Source organism: Bos mutus, chromosome 23 (assembly GCF_027580195.1).
Source record: "Bos mutus isolate GX-2022 chromosome 23, NWIPB_WYAK_1.1, whole genome shotgun sequence".
In the NCBI taxonomy this organism is placed as follows: domain Eukaryota; kingdom Metazoa; phylum Chordata; class Mammalia; order Artiodactyla; family Bovidae; genus Bos; species Bos mutus.
Window position 1 is genome coordinate 41,250,090 of NC_091639.1, and position 21,745 is coordinate 41,271,834.

The window sequence follows — 21,745 nt, forward strand, 5'->3', positions numbered from 1 at the left end:
ATACAGTAATAAGTTATGTGAATGTAGTCTCTCTCAAAATAGCTTATTGTCCAAATTCAACACCTTTTCCATCTTAACAAAGCACTTACCACTTGCTGTGGATCTCACTTTTGCAGTTTAAAGTGTAACAGCAAAACTAGCATGAAGTTTCCTTTTTCCTTCACAGTTTCATGGTTAGAAGATTTGTTACTCTAAGTCTTAGCAACCTCAGTATATGGTTTTGCTTCTCTTTCCTTATTCAGTTGAAAGCTTTTCACCTTTGCAGTTGAAGCACGTTATGACTTCTCTTTGGCATATCTGAATTGGCCAGCATCAGTACTCTTGCACTTTGGGGCCATTATTAAGTGCCATAAGGGTTACTTGAGTACAAGTGCTTGCTGACAAGGAAAGGAAAATGAAGAACTGAATTATGACCAAAAGTCCTACAATGCATCTTTCCAAAGAAACCTCTTACAGTTTCAGTGTAGATGGTACAGTTTCCATATCTGACAGATTAAGTTGGTATTAACTTGAATTATTTTAGAAAGCCTGAGGCATACTGAATTTGATATCTTTTGAACTTGTTGTTGAGTCACTCAGTTGTGTCTGACTCTGTGCAACCCCATGGACTGCAGCATGCCAGGCTTCCCTGTCCATCACCGTCTCCTGGAGTTTGCCCAAATTCATGCCCATTTAATCAGTGATGCCATCTAACAATCTCATCCTCTGTTGTCCCCTACTCCTCCTGCCTTCAGTCTTTCCCAGCATCAGGGTCTTTTCCAGTGAGTCACATCAGGTGGCCAACGTATTGGAGCTTCAGCTTTAGCATTAGTCCTTTCAATGAATATTCAAGATTGATTTCCTTTGTCATTGACTGATTTGATCTCCTTGCTGTCCAAGGGACTCTAAAGAGTCTTCTCCAGAACCACAGTTTGGAAGCATCAAATCTTCAGCACTCAGCCTTCTTTATGAACCAACTCATAGATGGTGAAAATAGCCAGGGTGATATCTGTTCTCATATGTTAGGGTTAGTGCTGGTTTCCTCCTGGTATAACTATTAATAGTTGCCTCGTTTACTCTCAGTTGTCCTAGTTTGGACAATAGGTGGTCACTCTAAATAGCCCAAGAGGGAGGTGGTTAATAAGTTGCAATTCTAGTCATTACAGGCACTTCTTTTTTTTTTTTTTTAAATAAACTCAAGAGTTATGCCTGCCCTGAATTTTCTGAGTTAAATCTACAAAATAAAGTAAAACCCATGAGTTTGTAATTCTGAAAATATTGCCTTTGGGTTTGTATATATTGATCATTGTTCTTTGGAGTAATGATTTCCAAATATGGTTATGCATCAAAATCAACTAGGGACCTTTTTACAAATAGTTTCATGGGTCTCAACCATAGACCTCTACTGATTTTGTACCAGAGTTTGAACTTGACATTACTAAAAATGTAGAACTGCATGCAATGCAAATGTAATAGGTTACTCTGTCAGTAAAGCTTCTAAAGTAGCATGTAGGAACATTTCTTTGTCTGGTTTGGGTGGTATCTGGGGTTCTCCGTGATGGCTGCTTTGAGCCTTGAGGGTATGCCGGGCGTTGACATGAGTTGCCTTTTTGTTTCAGATGTCATCTGGGTCATTCTCAGTGTGGAAGTGGGTGGACTTTTAGGAGTCACGCAGCAGCTGTCATCTTTTGAAACGGAGTTCAACACACAGCCACATCGCAAGGTAGAAGGAAACTTCAACCCGTTTGCCTCTCCCCAAAAGAACCGACAATCAGATGAAAACAACTTAAAAGACCCTGGGGGTTCCGAGTTCGACTCGATCAGCAAAAACACATGGGCTCCTGCTCCTGACCAAACCGAGCAAGATGAGAATAGACTCTCACAGAACTCTGTAAATCTATCCCCCAGCAGTCACGCAAACAACTTATCAGTAGTGACTTACAGTAAGGTAGGTGCCCTCGGAGAAGAGGAGAAGGGATAGGCGGTGGGCGTTGGGATTTGTGATACCCCTTCTGGCAAACCTAGAAGCCTAGAATGTTCTTTAAGACTGCTTAGCTCTCCTGCCAATGCAATAGCACAAAAACCTACCCCTTCTCCCCTCCCCCCCTCCCCCATCTCCAGGTCCTGTGGGTATTAACTCCTCCATCCACATTTTATAAATACTGCTGTCTCTCTGCTCTGGTTTGGGTGTTGAAAGAACAGAGTTCTTTAGCATTTAAAAAAAGTCAAAATATCACCAGGCATTCTTCCAGTGTAAATGTGTACTAAATGTAGAGCAATAACACACCTTTGGAATTTGTTCCTACTGTTTATTTTTTTTGGTTTTGGGTAGAGTGTTTTTCCTGAAGAAAAAGACAGACTCAATTATTTATCCTACGTGTTGTTGGGCTTCCACTTTACTGACCTAGTTCCCAAGCCTTGATTATCTTCCCGTCTCTTGTGGCCCATCTGCCTCCTCACTGACAACCCAGAGTGGCCCAAGTGATATTTTGACTTTTCATGTGTGCAGAATAAGTGAGAGAATTGTTTGTTGAGTTAATCATAATTTTAAATATTCTGATTGTTCTAAGACTGTCTTCTAGGTGTTTGATCTCTTGATCTGCTTCCCTATGCTTGCTGATTACACAGCGCCTTCCATATTCTGCTAAGGGTGAAGACGGTTGCTGGTTGTTTTTGGTTGGTTGAATAAAGCCCTGCTGCTGAGAGCTAACTGTTGTAGGTGATTTGTGTGGCAGGGCCTGTGAGCACTGCTGTTCCTTCTTCGAATAAAAATGTGATGCATTAAGCTTAGCTTCCCATTTATAGAATCGTATAACTGTTAAGTCTTTGCTTGCTTCATGCTGGCATTCACCCTCAATATTTTAAAAATAAAATTGATTGTTATTTGAGGGACAGCTTGCTGTGTTTTAAGAATGGCATTTTTCTGATCAGTGCTTTATATGTGGTCTAGATCCACAGGCAAATTAAGAAAACAAACTTGGTGATGTGAACTCTTTCTCCACATGGTCGAAAGAGGGACTTCATTCAGTAGAAGGGTAACAAGATTGATTTATTAGTTAGATGGTCATTATAAAGGATTGTGTGGAATCATGTTAGTCGTACAGGATATAAGAAGCAAATAGGCGAGGGAATGGCTTATATTGGAGGAAAGTCTTCACGTCTTAACATTCTAAGAAAAGATTTTTCCTCTAAGTTCCTATTGCTCCAGATAGCTCTTGCTTAAATTTAACCCTTCAGGGTATGGCTATTCCAGGTGGTACAGGCCCTAGGGTAAGCATGCCCTGTTAGAAGGAGAACTCTGAAGCAGTTGAGTGTGCTGTGAAGATGGGAGCTGCAGAAAGCAGAACCTGTTGCCCCAGTGCTTTCTGTAATGGAGGCCCCTCCACCCAGTCGAGCTCCATGGCTCGGCCGTCACTGTAGCCTGAGAGGGCTGCTGCTCCTGGCCAGAGACTGCACTTTTTTCCTGGGTTTCGAACCTGTTAATTATTTTTTGCTCCTTTATGGCTTTAGGGACTGTTGCCCTTTAAGTCTGTCATTGCCCTGGCCTGGGTGGAGTTGGGGGCTTATTTCATAAACTGTAGGATCATTTAGAAATAGCATTTGCAAGAACCACAGAGAAGTTTCTCATTGCAGATGATATCCAAGACTGTTGCCTATAATGCATTGAGAATGTGGCACTTGGACCCCAAAGAGAAATCAGAGCCTCCTTTTCTTCTTAAGTGAATCAGAATCTTATTCAGAAGGCACTTGTGTGAACACTAGCAAGTCCTCCGGTAGCAATTCTGGCTAAAATGGAGTCAGCTCTGCCTCTGAGAACGCCTTAGAATTGGGGTAGAGGATAGACAGTCACCAGTAAGGACTTATCGACACATCTGCACTGATGTACAAATCAGTGTACATTATTGAATGTGGAGACTTGAAGGATAAGTTATCACTCCCAGCTCGAAGTTCTCAGTGCAGTGGGGAGATGAAACACGCGTGCCATTCGGTCCAGGTGAAGTGTGAATGGGGTCAGTAGAGCACCACACAGTCAGAATGTATGATTTGTGTGCACGGCTGGGGGTTAGTTAAGAAGGCAGAGATAAAGCAGAGGTGGAGCTGATGTAAAAGCACAGATTTGGAAAGGCAGGAAGGATGATGATAGCAGAGCAGTTGCAGTGCTGAAGGCAGAATACTGAGTAAGCGCGGTGTGGTCAGGAGTGATGAGTGGGGGTGACGTTCAGTTAGTTGCGATATGTTCCTTTAGATGAAAAAATTTGGATAGAATAATTACAAATGGCTCTGAAAAAAATTGGACTATAGTTAAATGAATATCTTCAAGCAGGGATCATTCATAATTCTAAGTATTTGTGTTTGGCTTAAGAATACAGATTTATTTATTTATAAGGCAAGACTGCTTAAGGTTCTGAAGGGGTGTACTTGACCAAGTGATGAGATCAAGTAGAGACTAGAGTTATTTTTTAACCATTCCCGTGTGCCAGGTGTGCTGCCAAGTACTTTACATGTATCATCTCGTATTTTGATAAGAAAACAAAAGCTCTGAGGGGCTGACTTGCCCCAGTATCACACAGCTAGTGAGGGGCAGAGTTGGGACTCCAGTCCAGGTGCCACATTACTGAAGGTATTAGTAGGTGAGCCTGGGCTCCGCTTAGATCTGCCTTTGTTTTGTTTTTCCTGTGATCAAAAGCATTAACTGAGTCTATGACCAGTATTATCAAGGTGTGAAAGACACAGAAGTTGAAGAAAGAGGCTCTAATGTAAACTGGGGATTGCTGTGGCATTTCTTTTTGGTGGGGGGGTGGAAGAGTTCCTCTATTTGTTGAGTCTTTACAGTAGTGATTTCTTTTTATAGTTGATAAAAATAAAAACTTTTTAAACTCTCAGGGTGCACCAACCATGTGGTGTTAATAATAAATAGCCCCCTTTTGTTTATGAATGAGTGGAAAGACTGAGATAGCATCCTAGAAATCTAGAGTTAGAGCAGAGGTGTTCGGTTCACCCCAGGTGCCATCTTTATTGGATAGGAAAGCTGAGCGCCAAAGAATTGATGCTTCTGAACTGTGGTGTTGGAGAAGACTCTTGAGAGTCCCTTGGACTGCAAGGAGATCAAACCAGTCCATTCTAAAGGAGATCAGTCCTGAATATTCACTGGAAGGACTGATGTTGAGACTGAAACTCCAGTACTTTGGCCACCTCATGCGAAGAATTGACTCAATGGAAAAGACTCTGATGCTGGGAGGGACTGGGGGCAGGAGGAGAAGGGGACGACAGAGGATGAGATGGCTGGATGGCATCACTGACTCGATGGACGTGAGTCTGAGTGAACTCCGGAAGTTGGTGATGGACAGGGAGGCCTGGTGTGCTGCGATTCATGGGGATGCAGAGTTGGACACGACTGAGCGACTGAACTGAACTGACTGAGGTGGAGCACCTGGTGCCCTGGTATCAGGGATCACTGAGTTGGCAGTAGATTTGATTTACTCTAAAGAAATTCCCTGCCTGCCCTGAAGGCTGGAGAGAGCATGATGCTCTGGGAAGCCCACAGTTGTAGGAGACCCGTCCAGTTTCCTGCTGCTTCCATAGTTACAGTTTAACTTGCTAAGGTTGGTAGGATGAGATGAAAAGATTGCTCCATGCACCTTCTGTGAGGGCTGGGTAGATAATATAATGGCACATCTGTCAGTGCCAGGAGCTGGACGCCCTGGGAGCCCTTCCCCTGCCTCCCTTGAGTAATGCCAAGCTCTCTGGACCCAGTGCTCTGTGCTGTGGGCAGGGAGTCAGGGAGCTCTGTCTGTCCTAGCTTCATCCCTCAACATCCAGAGGGCCTGGGCCCTCCTTGTGTGAGAACTGTCAGAGGGAGTCAGAAAGGTGAGTAAGTATATGCTGACCTGCTCCAGGGATTCATAAATCTGACTGCTTTTGTTAAAAACTGGCTGGCCTCATTATCAGCTCAGTTGTGGCTGACCTGTCCCAGGAGAACAGTCAGACCAAGTATTGGTGAAGGTTAGGTGCTGTTTTAATGAACCCTTTTATTTGATTCGCTCAGGAGCCTGTGAGGACAAACAGTCACACTGTTGACTCAAGGCTCGTCTTGCCATGCGTTCTAACGGTGACTCATCTCTGGAGGTCAGGGTAGCTTCTATTTGGGCAGCATTAGATAGTAGCAGAAAACAGTCTACAGAGGTGTGGAACGAGAAAGTAAGTCCTGTTGAAATTAGATACTTCTTTTTCTTACTTGCCAGTAATTTTTTAAATTTCTCAATGTTTTTTAAGAAGGCCTTACAGAGAGGAGCAAGATACAAACCAAATGGTCTTATTCAGGGTAGCTGGAAGTATGAGTATGACTGGCCAAGACCAAGGGCCTGCTCTTCAGGACAGCCCAAATGCTTGCTTCCTTTCTCTAGCAATTGAGTAATGATTTACATCGGAGGAGCTGAAAAGAATCTCAAATTCATTTATTCATTTTGTTACTTGGACTATACCTCTTATTTTGTATTTGTTCTTCTTTTTTTTTTTAATGTTTGGAGCTGCTGTTTGTCATATACTCCTCCTTTAAACTAATTACAGCCTGAACCACTGTTATTACTTCCGCCAAGTGCTGGTTTGAAAGGAGAAACGTGTTATTATCTTTGGGGGAGGCTCCTCATGCTCTTCAAGCGTCAGCCAGTGCCGAGTGCCATCTGCCCTGCCTGCCCACAATTTCCACCTGCTCCTCTTTCTCTCTGTCTGACAATCACCCTTCTTGGATCTGGAGCTGAAAAAGTTAGTCTGCTTTTATTATATCAGAAATCACCTTTCTTCTAACCTACAGCAGGGAAGAGCTCGTTTCTCTCTGCTTAGGTGAGGGTTTAGAAACGTAGGCAGAGGATGAGGTGTTAGGTAGCATCACTGACTCAGTGGACATTAATCTGAGAAAACTCCAGGAGATAGTGAAGGACAGGGAGGCCTGGTGTGTTGCAGTCCATGGGGTCATAAAGAGTCAGACACAACTTAGCCACTGAACAACAGGAGGTTAGAGGGAGAAGTTTAGAAAAGCAAATCTGCTTTATGGGCCTGAGGGTGTAATGGCTTGTGGATCTTATTATCTACCTTGAAGTAGCCAGTCCAGTCAGTGTAACATAATAATAAGAAATGACTTAATGGAATTGGGCCCAACATTTGCTCGGTTCTGAGGGCACTGAATTTGACCCACAGGCTGGCGGTTGGTGTCCTTAGCTGGGCTGCCAGCGGTGGAGGGCAGCACGTCCTTCCCGCTGCCTCGTGCTTGGGGGCAGCCCCTTTCCCTGAGAGGTTTAAAGATGGCGCAAAGAAGCTGGAAGGAAAACTTGTGTCACTTGGTGCTCTGTCCAGCTGTGCTCTCCTGTCGAGGGACAGCTAACAGAAGCATGCACCTGCCCCCTCCCCTCTGGGGGCCAGTGGGAGTGTGGTAGTCAGTTATATAAACTCATTGAGCACTTACTGTGTGCCAGGCACTGTGCGGAAGACTTCTTAAATTTAATTTTTGTTAAAATTATCAATGTACATAGTATAAGGAGCTAAGTAGTTCCACAAAGTTTATATAAAAACACCAGTCACCTCCCTGCCTCCCAGCCCCCAGAGGCAGAGGCAGCAGTCTGACATCGTTTCTTTTAGTCCACACAACAGGGCCATGATACAGGCTCTGTCAGTATCCCTGTTTACAGCTGCTGAGACTGAAGGCCCACAGGTTCCATGGCCTGCCCAAGCTCATGCAGCCCGAAAGTGGTAAAACCAGGATATGAACAAAACCAGTTCTTTTTGACTCCTGAGTCTGCTTTCTTGACCATCTATTGCCTTGCTTCCTAGTTACAAATAGTATTCAAGTACATGTTTTTATTGGCTGAGCTTACAGCTGTCGGCTCGGAATAGCATGCTTTCTGTGGTACACTGCTACATTTCAAATGAGAATCAAGCCAGTTATTGACCAGATATTATGTGACTTCTCTACTGCTAAACCCCTCTCTCTCCACAAGCTGCTGTCTCTGGCGGCTACAGAAATTAGCCCCTCTCTTCAGCCTCCATATAGGGAAACGAGTCCCTGGAACCTCGTGGTCACTTGGGTATAGATGTTTGGTGATGTTGAGATTTCCTTTAACTCACGTTTGTGACAGCAGCACCTTGTCTGTGTTCCGTGACTGTGGCCAGAAGATACAGTCTGGAGTTTTTTTTTTCATTTTCCTGTAATGAATCTAAAATCTCCTTTTGAACATAATATTTTAAAGCTAGAACATGCTTAGGGCTGTCTTAGTCCCTTTAAAGCCAGATTTTGTTTCTGCAAAGGCTATCTGGACAATGAATATTTTACAGTTAGTATGAGCCCTGAAGTGGAAGTTTACGTGTTTTGTTCAAGACCAAAGTGGGTAAGAGAAAGTAGAAGGAGAGGAAGATGCAGGATGGAAACCAGATCATGGAAGGATTTATGGATCTTTGTGAAGCTTGGGCTTTTGCCCTGAGGAGCAGAGGTTGGAACCATTAAAGGATTTTGAGCAGAGGAGTGATGTGATCTGACTTCATGTAGTGAAAGATATGCTCTGACACTCCTGTGGAGAGTAAAGGACAAGGATAGAAGCAGGAGACCAGTGGGGAAGTTAGTGCAGTCATGTGGATAAAGAGAATGGGCACTTTGTGCCAGAGTGGTAGCCAGATAGGTTGGAGCAGTGATCTGTGTCTGGGTCTGCTTTATTAGCTAGAACAAACAGGATTTGCTAATGAGTCCGAAGGGTGGTGTAAGGGGGAATAAACGATGACAACAAGGTTTTGGCCTGAGCAGCTGGAAGGGTAGAATTGCTCTCCATGGAGAGAGGAAAGGCTGTGGGAGAGGGGGGCAGAGATCAGGAACTCTATTTGGAATACATTGGAGATTTCTATAAACATCCAAATGGAGGCATCAGGGAGGCTGTTGTGTATCCAAATTGGTAACATGGTTTAGGAGAAAGGGTTTGGTGGAGATAACATATTTGGGAGTCATTCCATATGGATGATATCTAACACTGTGAGCCTGGCTGCCGTCCACAAAATGATGAGTCTGTGTTGAGCAGGGTTCTCTCAGCCGGCTGAATAAGACTATTGGCATTTTAGGTCAGACGAGTCTTCTTTTGTTGCAGAGGGGTGCAGATCTTATACGCTGTAAGATGTTCAGTAGCATCCCTGGCCTTTACCCATTGGAAGCCAATAGCACCTCCTTGGCCCCAAGTGTAACACAGGAAGGAAGTTGTCACTGACTTGCTCACATTCACTTGCTCACATTCACTTGCTCAGATGACTTGCCCAGATTGGGGGTGGGCAGTGGGCTGGAACTCAGGGAACCCAGTTTGAGTCTTATGTTCTGGATTGCATTATGCTGAGGCCTGCTGGCAGGAAGGAAAGTTTGTTTGCTGTTCTCTGAAGGTAGTCTCTACACTTACGTCAGGTGGTAGAGACCTTCTTGTTCATCTTCAGGAGCAGAAAAGAATTCGTGGCCAAGGAGAAAGCAGTGCCCGGCAACTGAGGAAGCTGACCCAGTTTGCTGGCAGATTAGCACATCTTGGACAGAAGAGGTTTGCTAGGAAACTTGGTTTAATGATATTAAGATGACTCCCTTCTGAGAGCCCAGAAGAACCCGTAAAGTCCTCCCAGCCTTGCTGGTGTTTGCATTGGCATGGGTCATATGTGCATTTTAAAAATAGGCAAACACCATGAGCCTTAGAAAATGTCTTTTGTTGTTTGTAACATTACCATTTGAGAATAAAAAGTTACCTCCAGGAACTCTCCCTTTTGTACTTCAACAGCTTCAAAGCTGAACGTTCAGCTCCATCTTCTGTGCTTTGGGGCTCTGAGCATTGTTTTAGGCGGCACTGACACTGGGCAGTCTTGTAACTGAAACAGAGCTAGTGTTCCCATATTTTTACTTCAGTTGTAAGGATGTATTCTTTTCCCTATAAGGATGTATTCTTTTCCCTATACTCTGAATTTAGCATTTTAATTTCTGATGAAAATTCTCAGAGTGGGACTTTCTCAATGTACGGGTTTAAACAGATGAGTTTAATTCAGAAATGTGAGGATGTGCGCCGCGCAGGCGCTCTCGGCCAAGTCTGCTCCGACTCCAGCAGGGCCGGGTGCACAGCGTGAGACCCGTGGCAGCTGCACATCAGGGGGCCGTGCGGGCGTCCTTAGAGCTCTGCTCAGGGAGACCCTTGTCAAAACTGTGGACATTCACCTGCAGAAGCTTGAATGTCCAAGGTCTTGGACTTTTTGCTGTAATTTCACTACCTAAGGGCAAGTCAGAACTAACAGGGAGCTTTGGTATTTAGTCAGTAAGGGACATGTCCTCGGGTGCTCAGCCTGTGTTAATCCTTCCTAAGAATTTACTGTCTGATTACATAGATGTGACTAGCTCATAGGAAAGAATGAGACCAGTAAAGATGGAGTATATTGAGTTTTGAGTGCCCTTGAATTTGAAGGAAGGAGAAGGCAATGCAGTTTGGGAGTAGCCAGGAACTGCTATCTTGATGAATGATAGATTCATACTGAAACTCCATGGTGGTCCAGTGGGCAGGACTCTGTACTTGGATTGCAGGGCCTGAGTTCCATCGTTGGTCAGGGAACTGAGATCCCACATGCCGTGCAGCACGACCCCCCCCCAAAAAAAAAAAAAAAGAAGAAGAAAGAAAGTAAAATGATAGATTCAAACTGATTTGGAGGAAAAAGGAACCACATGCAGGAAGGCCCAGAGGCATTCACAGGCAGTGTTCTGGGACACCAGCCAGCCTGACTGTGCTGAGTGAGGTGTGCTTAAAGAGGGTGGGGTGAATTTTGGAGAAACCTTTGAAAGCCAAGCAAAGGAGAGTTCATGTTTAATGTGAAAGGAAACGAGAGCCTGCAATGCTTTTGAACAGGGAAGTGGCAAGATGAAGCCAAGTATGGCTGAAGGAGAGACAGTTTATTCTCCCTCAGTCAGCCAGTGGTTGTCCAGGGTAGGGGAGGTGATGCTGTGAATCCATGGTGAGAGAGGCGGGGGAGTCCTGGGGCTTGGATGGAGACTGCGAGAGGAGGTGGGGCCCACAGCCTCACCCCGTGCCTCAGGGCGCCCACGGGACGGTACCCATGGCCACGTGGCGGGGAACTGGGGTGAGCTTTCCCTCCTTTTAGCTGTCCTCCCCAGTGAGACTCTTATCACTTCTTTCTTCCTTTCTAGGAATCTCCTGTACCCTAGGAGATGGCCATGAGAGAGCTCTCTGTCTGCCAGCATGTCACCTGGATTCTAGCACACTTGATATTGCATGAGATCTTGGGGGTTAGAATTTCAAATAGTAAATAGCCTTTTCTGAAGTCTTTAATGAAAGGCGAAGTCGAACATAGCCAATATCCTTCATCCCCTTGTAGGATTTTCAGTAATACAGTTTCATTCGCAGTGATGTTTGAGTTTTATTCTTTATGGTGATTTTCTTGATCTGTCAGAAGGTAGGTGAAGGCTCTGAAAGCTTGGTCCTGGGGAGCTCGGGAGGATGGGAGGACGAGTGACAGAGGAAGAATGAGGGATGCATGATGGAAGGAATGGGTGGGTGGATAGAGGGGGATGGAGAAGGTCCGCAGCAGGATTGTAGAAGTTAGTTAAGAGCAACAGAAAAACTGTCTTATTGAGGTAAGTATAAAAATTGCTTTATAGGGCTTTTAAAACACCAGTTCACCATGCTTAAAACTGAGTTAAGCTTTTCAGCACAACTTTGACACAGAGGCTGTGAACTGAGCCTGTCCCATGAACAGTTTTCATGCATAAAAGTACATTTGTTTTCTTTCTTTGGCTGATTCTCACACTTGTCTTCAGCCATTGCATCAAACACATCTTTGAAATTTTGAGGACTTGAACACCAAGCGGCTTGAACACCAAGGTTAAAGCGTCCACAGAAGTTCCCGTCGTGCTGGTCTGGCCCTGCTGTCCCACCAGCGAGCCGCCTTGAGTGGTCAGCACCTCTCGAGGGAAGGGCCTTGCTTTGTGTGCTCCTGGGAGAGGAGTCCTCACTGCGCAACCTGTTGCTGCAGTACAGACTTGACTTGTAATTAACGAGAGACGAACAGGTTCCATCAGGGGTTGATCAGTCTCTGGTCCTCACCAGCCAAGCCAGCCCCTGACAGGGCCTCGAAGCAGATCCGCAGTGCAGGATCAGAACAGAACTTAGCACTAAACCGTGTATTCTTCTGTGTTTGCATTCAGGGCACATAAGCAATACAAAAGAAGTGCTAGGTGGGCAAAGCGTTGGCTGGGACTGGCCCAGGGGGAGAGAGGAGGGCCTGGTGGTGGTATCTGACGCTGCCATCAGTACACACGGCAAGAGCATGCTATTGCACAGCCGTGCAGCAAACACTCTTGCCTATTTTATTAACCGGCATGAACCTTTTTATTTATTTAAATCAAATCACAAATAAAATAAAGACAGGTATGTGAAAGTTTTTGTGTTGTGATGCTTTATCTAAACCAGCTTTCATATAGGAAGAGTAACCCCAAAAGCCCTCATAAGACATCCTTGTTTCTTTAGGAATTTTAATCTTTTTTTCTCCCCCGGAAGGTTAAACAGATGGCTCAGCAATGCAGAGCATTCCATAGTTCATTCATTCATTTTACTGAAACTTGGGTCTTAACTCTATGCCAGGCACAAATAAGTGGCAGAAACAGGTTCTACCATCTTGAAAGGGTGACTTTCTCTTCTAATAGCACGATCGTCCTATGGGTAAACATCAATAAGCATTCCAGCTGAAACAAAACTAGTTTCCTGGGGGTTTTTGTACTCCTTTTTGGAAAAGTTATTTTGATTTCTGTGTAATTTTAGGAAGAATTTAAAGATATTGGTGCCCATTCACATAAAATCAGTGAAAACCAGATCACCGTGGGCTTTATCAACCATTGTGAAAAACAAATCATAGAGATAGTTTTATTTTTAGTTTTGCTTTGAGCCCAGGCCCACAAGTACTAGATCTTAAATTGTCCTTTCAGAAGATTGTGATGAATGAAACTGAGCTTGTCTGTTTATGTCTACTAGTGTTCTCTTTTAAAAATATTTTAGGAGGTTAGCCAAATTATGGCTCACAATGGTTATTACCTTTCAGAAGCCCAGTCAGGGACCTGGCCCAACTACTGGAATCCTCCAGCTGGCCTGAGGCCAGAGTCTCTTCCCAGACGCCCATGAGCAGAGAGGCCCCTCCGTGTGGGCCTCAAGTGGTTTAAGGGGACTCACGTGCCCCGTTGCCAGTAGAATTGAGGTCCCAGCGCTCACAGCCATGACAGTGTCCATCAAAAAGCTTAGGGAAGACTGAGGCAAACAGGCAGCACCCTGTGGACCTAGAGGCTGCCACTCCTTCATCAGGAATGCTTTCTGGTCCCTTAGCAGATGTGGGGCCTCTCCCAAGAAATGTTGCTCTTGAAAAGCCATTTCTGCACAAGTTGGTCCTGGGTTTTTTTAGACCTGGAGAGTCAGATAGAGGAGTTCTTCTCTGGGTTTTGTCATTCACACCCTCTATCAGTATGCCTAAATCCAGCCTTGCTGCTAGTGACGTGGTGAGAGGTGAATCCTCATAGAGAGGAGGGTGACCTTCTGCATCAGACTCAGTGAGCTTTGTAATCATGCTGTGATGACCTCCTTCTCTGCTTGTTGGAGTTTAACTCGGCTCTGTGGCACCATCTGATGCATCCATCCCTTTATCTGTTTTCCTTATTCGTGGCACAGTGGCTGTAGAAGAGATGTCAGGGATGCCAGGCTAAGGAAAATATTTGGCATTTGATTTTCCCAGGGGTAACAGTTGAAGAGCCGCTACGTCTCAGGAGAGAGTGAACACTTACCTGTATTGCCAAACCCTACTTTTAGACTGGTGTTGGAGACATTAGCCACCAGAACCTGTTCCATGGGGTCTTGGAACTCCGGTGGAAGCTGAAATGTGGATGGGCCTCTCGTTTCGAATATACGTCTATCCCACTCTTAGGAAAGGCACTTCATGCTTGGCCTCCTGCCATCAGACACCCTGGACAAGCTGTTCCTGGACTCTCCACCAGGCTTCTCCTGTGTGACTGGTATTGCGTTGCTGTGTTCTGTGATCCACTTGTAATGCCTATAATCCTGCATGTGGGGAGTCTAGATGATCAGGTAGTTTTGAAATAGACTCAGCTCCCTCTCTCTTCCTTGAAGTGATCGTAGTTAATCTGAGGGGAAGGAAGATAGAGCTTGTTCTTCAAGCCGTGTTTCTGCACCAGTTAAACGTCAACAACTCCAATATGCCATTATCTGGATGAAAGGAAATTAGATGGCATTTTTCTTTCCAAAAGGCACACAGCACCTCAGTCAGTAAATAGGGGGTCACCGATAATTCTTAATCTAAGCTAGTTAAATACCACACTGCATATTCTAAGGACCAGAGTCTTCAGGTGGAAATCTGAAAATGCCTGTATCTGTACTCCTCTCTCTGCCAATTGCTTGGGATCCATTCACTTTATCTGTAATTAGGAACGCACGACCACTCCTTGGCAAAGTCATCAACTCCCTTCTCCAAACATTCCAGACAAGTCACAAGGCTAGTGCTGGCTTTATAAAGGCCCACATGAAGTGTGTGAAGCTTCCGTCTGGAAAGTAGTCTAATTTAGGGTAAAGGGGAAAAAAAATTCATAAAAGACAAAAGCGTGTTTGTTTTTCAGGGTTTCTTTTCTCTGTGCGTGTTTTCCTGCACGAAGCCCTTTGAGCATTGTGTTGGTTCTGAATCTTACAGGGATCTAAGCCTTTGTCGCTCTCCTTGGATTGTAGTTCGTCAGTGAACGTTGTCAGGAAGTACTGAGAGCAGCGTGTTTTAAGCTTCTTTAATTTCCGCCTCTGGGGCGTGTGACCCTCCAGCCAGGCCCCACACCATGGGGTCTGAGAGCCCTCTGCTCATGCAGGCCACACTTGAGCAAGTGGCTGGGTGTGTGACCACCGAGGTGGTGTGACAGCCTCCACTCGCCTGCTGGCAGCACAGTGAATCGGGGACTTGCAGACCTGGCATTTGAACCAGCACCGCTCCGCTCGCCAGCTCTGTGCTCCCAGTCAGGTTGCTGCCTCACTTCTGTGAGCTTGGAGGGCGTACTCACCCCGGTTTGTCTGTGTCAGAATTTAGGAGAACATTCTCACCTGCCCCAGCGGCACCCAGCACACCGCTGACGCTGTATCGCTGTTGGCCTGTCTGTCCCCCATTTCTACCTCTCCGGCAATACCACCAAGCAGCTCGAGACCTGTATCTGATCTCTCGAGGCTTTTTATGGGGGAGGAAATAAAAAGGCAAAAGGCAATTTCAGTGTTTTCCACTGGCGGGGAAAAAAACTGAAAACTTGAATCTCATGTTCCCTATTCTTGGCAGCTTTGACCTCTGGTCTAAATAAGTGTGATCAAAGGGCTTTTTTTTCCCTTTAGAATACTGTTTTTCAGCCTCCTGAGTTAGGTACTTTGAGTCAGCTCCTAGAACCTTAAACCTGTAAGTTTAAAGGAGCAGTCTGAGATCCTTTGAGGGGAAGGGACTTTACTCAGGACCACTTGGAGAGCTAAGTGCAAAGCCAGGAGCAGAACTCAGATCTCCTCCTGTTTCTGTGGAACCCACAGCCCACCGCCTTGGGAACGAGTGCGAGCTGTGCATCTCGAGCTAACCACCCCCAGGGAGCCCACCCTCTCTGGGACCTAGGAGGCTGTGACCAGATGGGTGCATGACTCGGATGCGTGTGTCCCCAAGCCTGGGTGGCTGTTTAAAAACTTGGTATAGGGGACTTCCCCAGTAGTCAGGTGGTTAAGGCTCCACCTTTCAATGCAGGGAGCACAGGTTCAATCCCTGGTTGGGGAACTAAGATCCCACATGCCACACCATGTGACCAAAAACAACAACAAGAAAAACTTGGTTTGGAAAGGCCAATATTCTTGTGACTTAAAAGGGTCTGATGCTGCAGGTAGTAGTCTGAGAAATACCTGTCTTCTTTCAGCTGTTAATTCAGTAGTACTTACTGGGTGCCGATAAGCACTGCTCAGGGACAGGTGTGCTAGAGAGATGGCAGCAAACAAAGGGATTTGTGCTAATCATTGGCAACCCTGCAACCGTGCACTTTTTTACATTTTTTTCCCAAAGGAAAGTGTCATTTTTTAAAGAAAATCAGATTCTAACCATCCATGTCTTTAACAAGCTAATGGTCCAAGGGCCCTGCTGCTTCTGAGTCAGCTTGGGATGTCGGACCTTTCTTGAGGCTAGTTCCCAGTTACCTTTGCCCACCCAGGTCTTGGCATTGACCCGGTCTCTTCAAGGCCCACGCTTCAGGGAGCTTTGGAACAGGGAGGCACAGGACGTCCTCCAGCGAATTCATGCAGCTGCTTTTGGGGTTGGCACCTCTTTGTGTCTCATTCTTAACATAAGGAAAAAGGGAAACTCTGGTGCTTTCTCCACCAGCCAAGCAGCAGGGAAAACGCCTTTGGAAATTTGGAACAAACCTTATCATCACATGGCCAGGGAGAGGCAATGTGAAGAGAACAAAGATCAGACCTGGGCTTGACTCTTGGCTCTGCCCTTTACTACCTACATGACTTTGAACAAATCTCCTCCTGTCTGCGGTCAGATGGGCATAACAACACTCAGCCTGGCCTTTGGGGTGAGAGGTGAAGACAGTGTACGCCAAGCCCCTGCCTCCATGCCCATCCTGGGTGCCTGCTGGACGGCTGCTGCCTCTGCTCCAGTGTGTGTGCTGCTGATATGTGTGTGTGTCGTCAGCCCACAGCGGCCTGCATCTGAGGTCAAGGTGCAGAAGGCGGTGTCCAAGGATCTTTAGCAGAGATGTAAGGTGTTGTCAGGAAGGAGGGAAGACTTTGTGACCTGGGTGGAGGGAAGTTGGTACCAGTTGATGTAGAAATTGAGAGATGAGGAGTCTGCCCACCAGCCTCAGCTCTCTTGGATGATGTCTTTGAGGGATGAGACTCAGCACCTCACACTGTGCCGATCTGTGGCCTCCCGAGGATTTGCATGGCAAAGTCAGCCCTCGAGCCATGTTTGTGCCTCGGGGCTTCCTTCTGGCTCACTGGGAACCGTGGGTTCTTTTGCTCGGGTTGGTTGCCTCGTTGTCCCTGCTGTCTGCCACCACTGACTGTGTTCACTCTCTTCCAGGGGCTCCACGGGCCTTACCCCTTCGGCCAGTCTTAAACGGGTGTCAGCAAGAAGAAAAACTAACAAAAGAAGGCTTGACTCTGGGGGGGGAAGGGCAGGGGGTTCCTCTGGATTGCAGACCACATCGCACGGACCCCTGGCTCTGACCCCCGTCCTGGAAGAAGAGGAAGACGCAGAAAAGACTAGTTTTGAGTAAACTCAGTGTGCATGTGTGAATGCCGAGTCGCAGGAGTGGTGTTGAGGCTACCAAGAAGAGATCCATGCAGCCACTTTGGGCTTCGTTTGTTAGGTGTCAGTCTAACAAGTCACTAGGTTGCTCGGGAAGGAAAAGAAAAAAATGTTTAAATGGGGGAAAAAAGCCATCTTTTTAAACAAAAATTATTTTGCCTACAGACAGGTTGTAGTTTTGAGCACATGTTAATTTTCTTCCCCTCTTTCCCCACTTTTTTTTTTTTTTTTTTTTTTTTTTTTTTTTTTTAGATAAGGGATAACATGCTGTTTATAGAATAGCTGCTTGCTCTGGAAGCGATTCAGGTCAAAAGCTGGCGCGGCCTGCTCAGGACCGTGCGGGTCGGCGCTGCAGGACGACACCTGCCTCCTGACTCCTCGAGTCTCTGACCCCGTTTTTTTAATGGCACCAGCCAGTGAATTACCACGCTTTTCCTCCTCTTTTCTCTTTAATCTTCTGTTGATGTACACCTTTGACATTTGTATGCGTCAACCCTGTGGCTTGTTACCACCAGAACCTCTCCGAAGACCAGACTTCCCTGTGCGGCCAGCAGTGGAAGCCTGGAGGACAGAGCGCAGGTGACGGAGCTTCTGAGGCCGAGAGGTGTCCGCCTGCACACGCGTGTAACAGCTCAGATCACTTCCCTTCCCGGCGCCGGCACGCTCACCGCACAGCTCTCTCAGATGCTCGGCACACAGCGGCTCCCCATTCACTCTGGGAGCGGTGCCTCTGTGCTGCGTGCGTGCATGCGTGCATGTGCGCCCTGTGCCTGCACGCAGGGGTCGGTGCTGCTCACCAGCGAGTGTGCAGCAGGCGGGTGTGAAGGTGCCCATGCTTCTCGGTTGTCACACAGTTCCCTCCCCCGTGTCTCCCTGCCGTCGTCCCGTGCGGTGTCTTCTCAGCCTGTTAGTGGAGGCTGTGTTATTCGGGTATGAAAACGTAGCCCCAGGTGGGGGACTCGCCACAGGGAAGGGCCACGCTTACTGACCGCGTGATCTTGGAGACCACGTTTTGCCGGGAATGAAAGGACCCTGCCCCAAGCAGGATGCTTAGTGACTGGGAGGAGGTGGGCTCGGGGCAGCCCCGCGGAGCCCGGGCGGACAGGCCGGCTGCTCACAGGAACAGGTGGCCCCACGGGCACCCTGTGGGTTCTGAGCAGGCTGGGATGTGGACGCCTCCATGGGGAGCTGGAACCAGGCCAGAACAGCTGTCTGCCAAAGATACAAGAATATGCAAAGGCCCTCTTCTCTTCTCAGCCCCTCCTTCCCTGAGTCTTGGTTGGTTTGATAGCCGGGATACAAATCTAGGGTGCGGCTGCTGGTTCGCCTGCCTGTTGCCACACCGTCCCCCTCCCCGGGGGTGTGAACCGGCAGGGAGGCCAGGTCAATGAGGCAAGGGGTCGTATAGCCTGGGTGTGGGTGAGGGTCTGCCTGCCTATCTGTCTGTCTGGGTGTCTGAGTTCTGAACGTGTGTGTTGTTTGTGCCTCCTCATTCTCTTCTGAGACTGTTGTTTTTTTAAAAGCTTGACTGTGAGAGAAAAGCTTGTATGAAATTCCCCCAATGCCTCCCCACCTCCCCCCCACCCCAGAATAAAGGGGGAGTAAACTCTGGTCCACTGGAGGAACCCCAAGGGAGGGTGGAGCCAGGCGCTGAGAGGGCGGTGCAGCTGGGGTGGACCAGGGCTCACCCTGGGGCACCCACTCTCTATGCACACCAAGAGCACCCCATTCCCAGCAGAGGAGAGGGGAGTCCCTGCTGGGTTCCCAGGCTACCACAGGCCTGAGCCAGGGGCTCACGATGGCTTTTTGTTTGAAGGCCCTGCCAGGCCCAGACTGCCACCACTGTTGGTACCAGCCTCCCAGACACTGCCCCCACTGGAGCACACCCCCGCTCAGCCCCTCCTGGCTTGCTGGCATCACATCTTCAGCTGCCCGCATGGGATGGCAGGAGGCTTCACATCCCCTGGTTCCCAGCCTCCTGATCTGCCCCACACCAGCCACCCCTTCCCCTTGCCCCACGGGGAGCTGCCTGCCGTTGGTTACTCAGCATTGGCTTCCAGGTCACCGTCAGTGGGTCTGGCCCTGCCAGGGGGCTCCTGCTCCTCCTCTTGCTTCTAGGCAATCTCACCTGGCAAGGTAATTGTCCCAAGCATGTGGGCTTCCCTCCCAAGAACAAAACCATTTCTGTATGTGTCTTCAGAGAGGTGGGCTCCTTGCCGAGACCAGAGCATGCACAAGCTGTGGAGTAGGGGTGGGAGGAGTCTGAGGTTGCCCCAGGACCTGGAGGCCCTTGAACCATCATCTGTCTCCTCTCTCTGACTTGAGTTCCGAGCAAGTCCTGGAGTCCCTCTTCCATCCTGGTGGGACGGCAGAGGCTACCCCCTCAGTTCCTCTTGGACTCTTTACCAAATGGCAGGCTGCCTCTGGGCAGGACCACCTGTGTCTAGCAGGCAGGAGGGGAGGCATGCGCCATCCTTCAGGACCTGAGTCCACGGGGGAGGCAGAGGGGCTCAGGCTTGCGAGGAACCTCTCTGTGTGCATGGAGTGAGGTGTGTGTGGGTGTGTGTGCACGTGTGCATGCTTTTTTTCTTTTTGCCACGGGGACAGTTGAATTTGGGGCATTTTTCTACAAGAAACAAGCTTTCTCTTCCCCATCAAGGACTGGCCGTAAACTTTAGTCCATCAAAGGCACTTGTAGCCAGAAAAGAACCTCACCAGAACAGCTGGTGTGGCCCCAGGATGGCCAAGGAGGGGAGAGGGCTTAAGAATAAACACCTCCCCAAATCGAGTGTGAGCCCCGGCAGGAGAGGGTGGTGGGGTTGCCAGGCCCCAGAAGTGCAAGCCGGTTCCCTGCCCCACCCCGCCCTGCCTTTTTGCTGTTTCCTTGGGTGAATGCTGGAGCAGCTTAGCTGCTGCTTCCTCCTGGACACTGGCGTGTAGCAAGCGAGCTGGGTGGGTGTTCCTGGTGGGGCCTCGTGGTGCCTGGGAGGAGATGAAGATGAGGAGGTTTTTCCTTACTGTATAAATGAATATTTGTATGATTAAATTAACACACACCAAAAAAAGAGAAACAAAAACCCTATTTTCATGTGTGTCAGTGACTTTATCGCGCCCTGAAGCCCTGTGTAGCCTGCTCTGTGACCCGGTCATGTGACCAGAATCTCCTTGCAGTCGCCTTCCGGTTCCCAGGGCCCCTGCCATGCCTCTGTTAGGCACTGCCCCATCCCCAGCACAGATGTACCGGTTAGTGTGGACCGGCAGCGGGCACTGTGTGGACACGTGCTGCATGTCAGGCCCGGTGTGGGGGTGATAACACCAAGCACCACCAGCCTCTCCTACTGGAGAAGCAGACAAGGCTGAGTTGGGACTGGGACTTAGAAGAGAAGGAACCTTTTCCCTGATGTGTTTCCTTGGTAGTTCTGGTTGATTTCAGATTAGATGCATTTTTGCAGAACCATTTAGGGCCCACACTCCAGGCAGTTGACAAGCAAATCTGGATCCTACCCCCATGTACTTTTGTGAGACAGACCTATGACCTTGGCTAGGAGATGGTGAGGCAGGTTTCAAGGTCTGTAGCATGAAAGAAACTTAATTGACAAATGCATTAGCAAATGGTGGGCTCACTAGATCCATGCTTTCATGACTCTTGGGAGCTCAGAACTCAGCTTTGTCCTCAGCCACATCACTCTTGTGTGTATGTTGAAGGGAAAGTGAGATCAGAGGGGGAAGAGAGTTACTTGTCACCCAGGCTGGGACCCAGCACATCGGCTCCCAGATGCTGGCGTTTTCACTTAATTGCGGGCCTTCACCCTGTCTAGCAGAGCTGAATGTTCTAAATGGTGGCCCTGGCGCTGAGCCAGAGTCTAGGATGTAGGTATGGGGAGGGGGATTCCCCAGCCATCGCCCTGTGGGCAGTTTGGTGAGGAAACTTGTGGCCACAGATTACACGAGACAGAGGCGCCACAGAAGAACCGGTCTTGGCCACAAGGTCTCTGTATAGCGTGACACGGAGCCCAGTGCGAGGGAGACTGGCCCAGAGACCCCTGGGGTGAGCACCTTGCCTCCGCCCGTGCCGTGTGAGTGCTCCCGCATCCTGCTTCCTTCCAGGTACCCGCGGCTATTTGTTTTCTGCAGAAGAAGGGCCCCCACCCTGTCACCTGGGTCTTCTGGCAGCTCAGACCCACTCCCAGGCCTTCCCCAACACCTCCGCCACTGGACAGTTATTTGCTTGGCAGAATCTGTTTGTCTTTGGGGCTGTAACCTGTCAAGAAGTCACCAGGCCCTGGGAGAAAGAAGCAGATTTGATGGTAGCTCCTGGCCGGAACCATTCCCACGGGGGCTAGGTGACAGGGAGGGCGCTCAGCCGAGCTTTTGTCTGGGGGTGTGGTGGCGGAGG

At 48.0% G+C, this 21,745-nt stretch overlaps 1 protein-coding gene across 3 annotated transcripts in view; it reads left to right on the forward strand.

Annotated features, from left to right (window-relative positions):
* The window catches only part of ILRUN (inflammation and lipid regulator with UBA-like and NBR1-like domains), a 106,017-nt gene extending 85,586 nt beyond the window's left edge, over nt 1–20,431 (forward strand). For 2 of the 3 annotated variants that reach the window (XM_070361129.1, XM_070361127.1), the window contains 2 exons: nt 1,599–1,927; nt 17,122–20,431. In XM_070361129.1, coding sequence (XP_070217230.1) covers nt 1,599–1,927; nt 17,122–17,157 — 365 coding nt within the window. In that variant the 3' untranslated portion in view covers nt 17,158–20,431. Of the gene's footprint in view, nt 1–1,598; nt 1,928–11,170; nt 11,430–17,121 lie in introns of those variants that run through there. The other variant, XM_070361128.1, reaches the window with a different exon arrangement.
* The last annotated feature ends 1,314 nt before the right edge of the window (nt 20,432–21,745 follow it).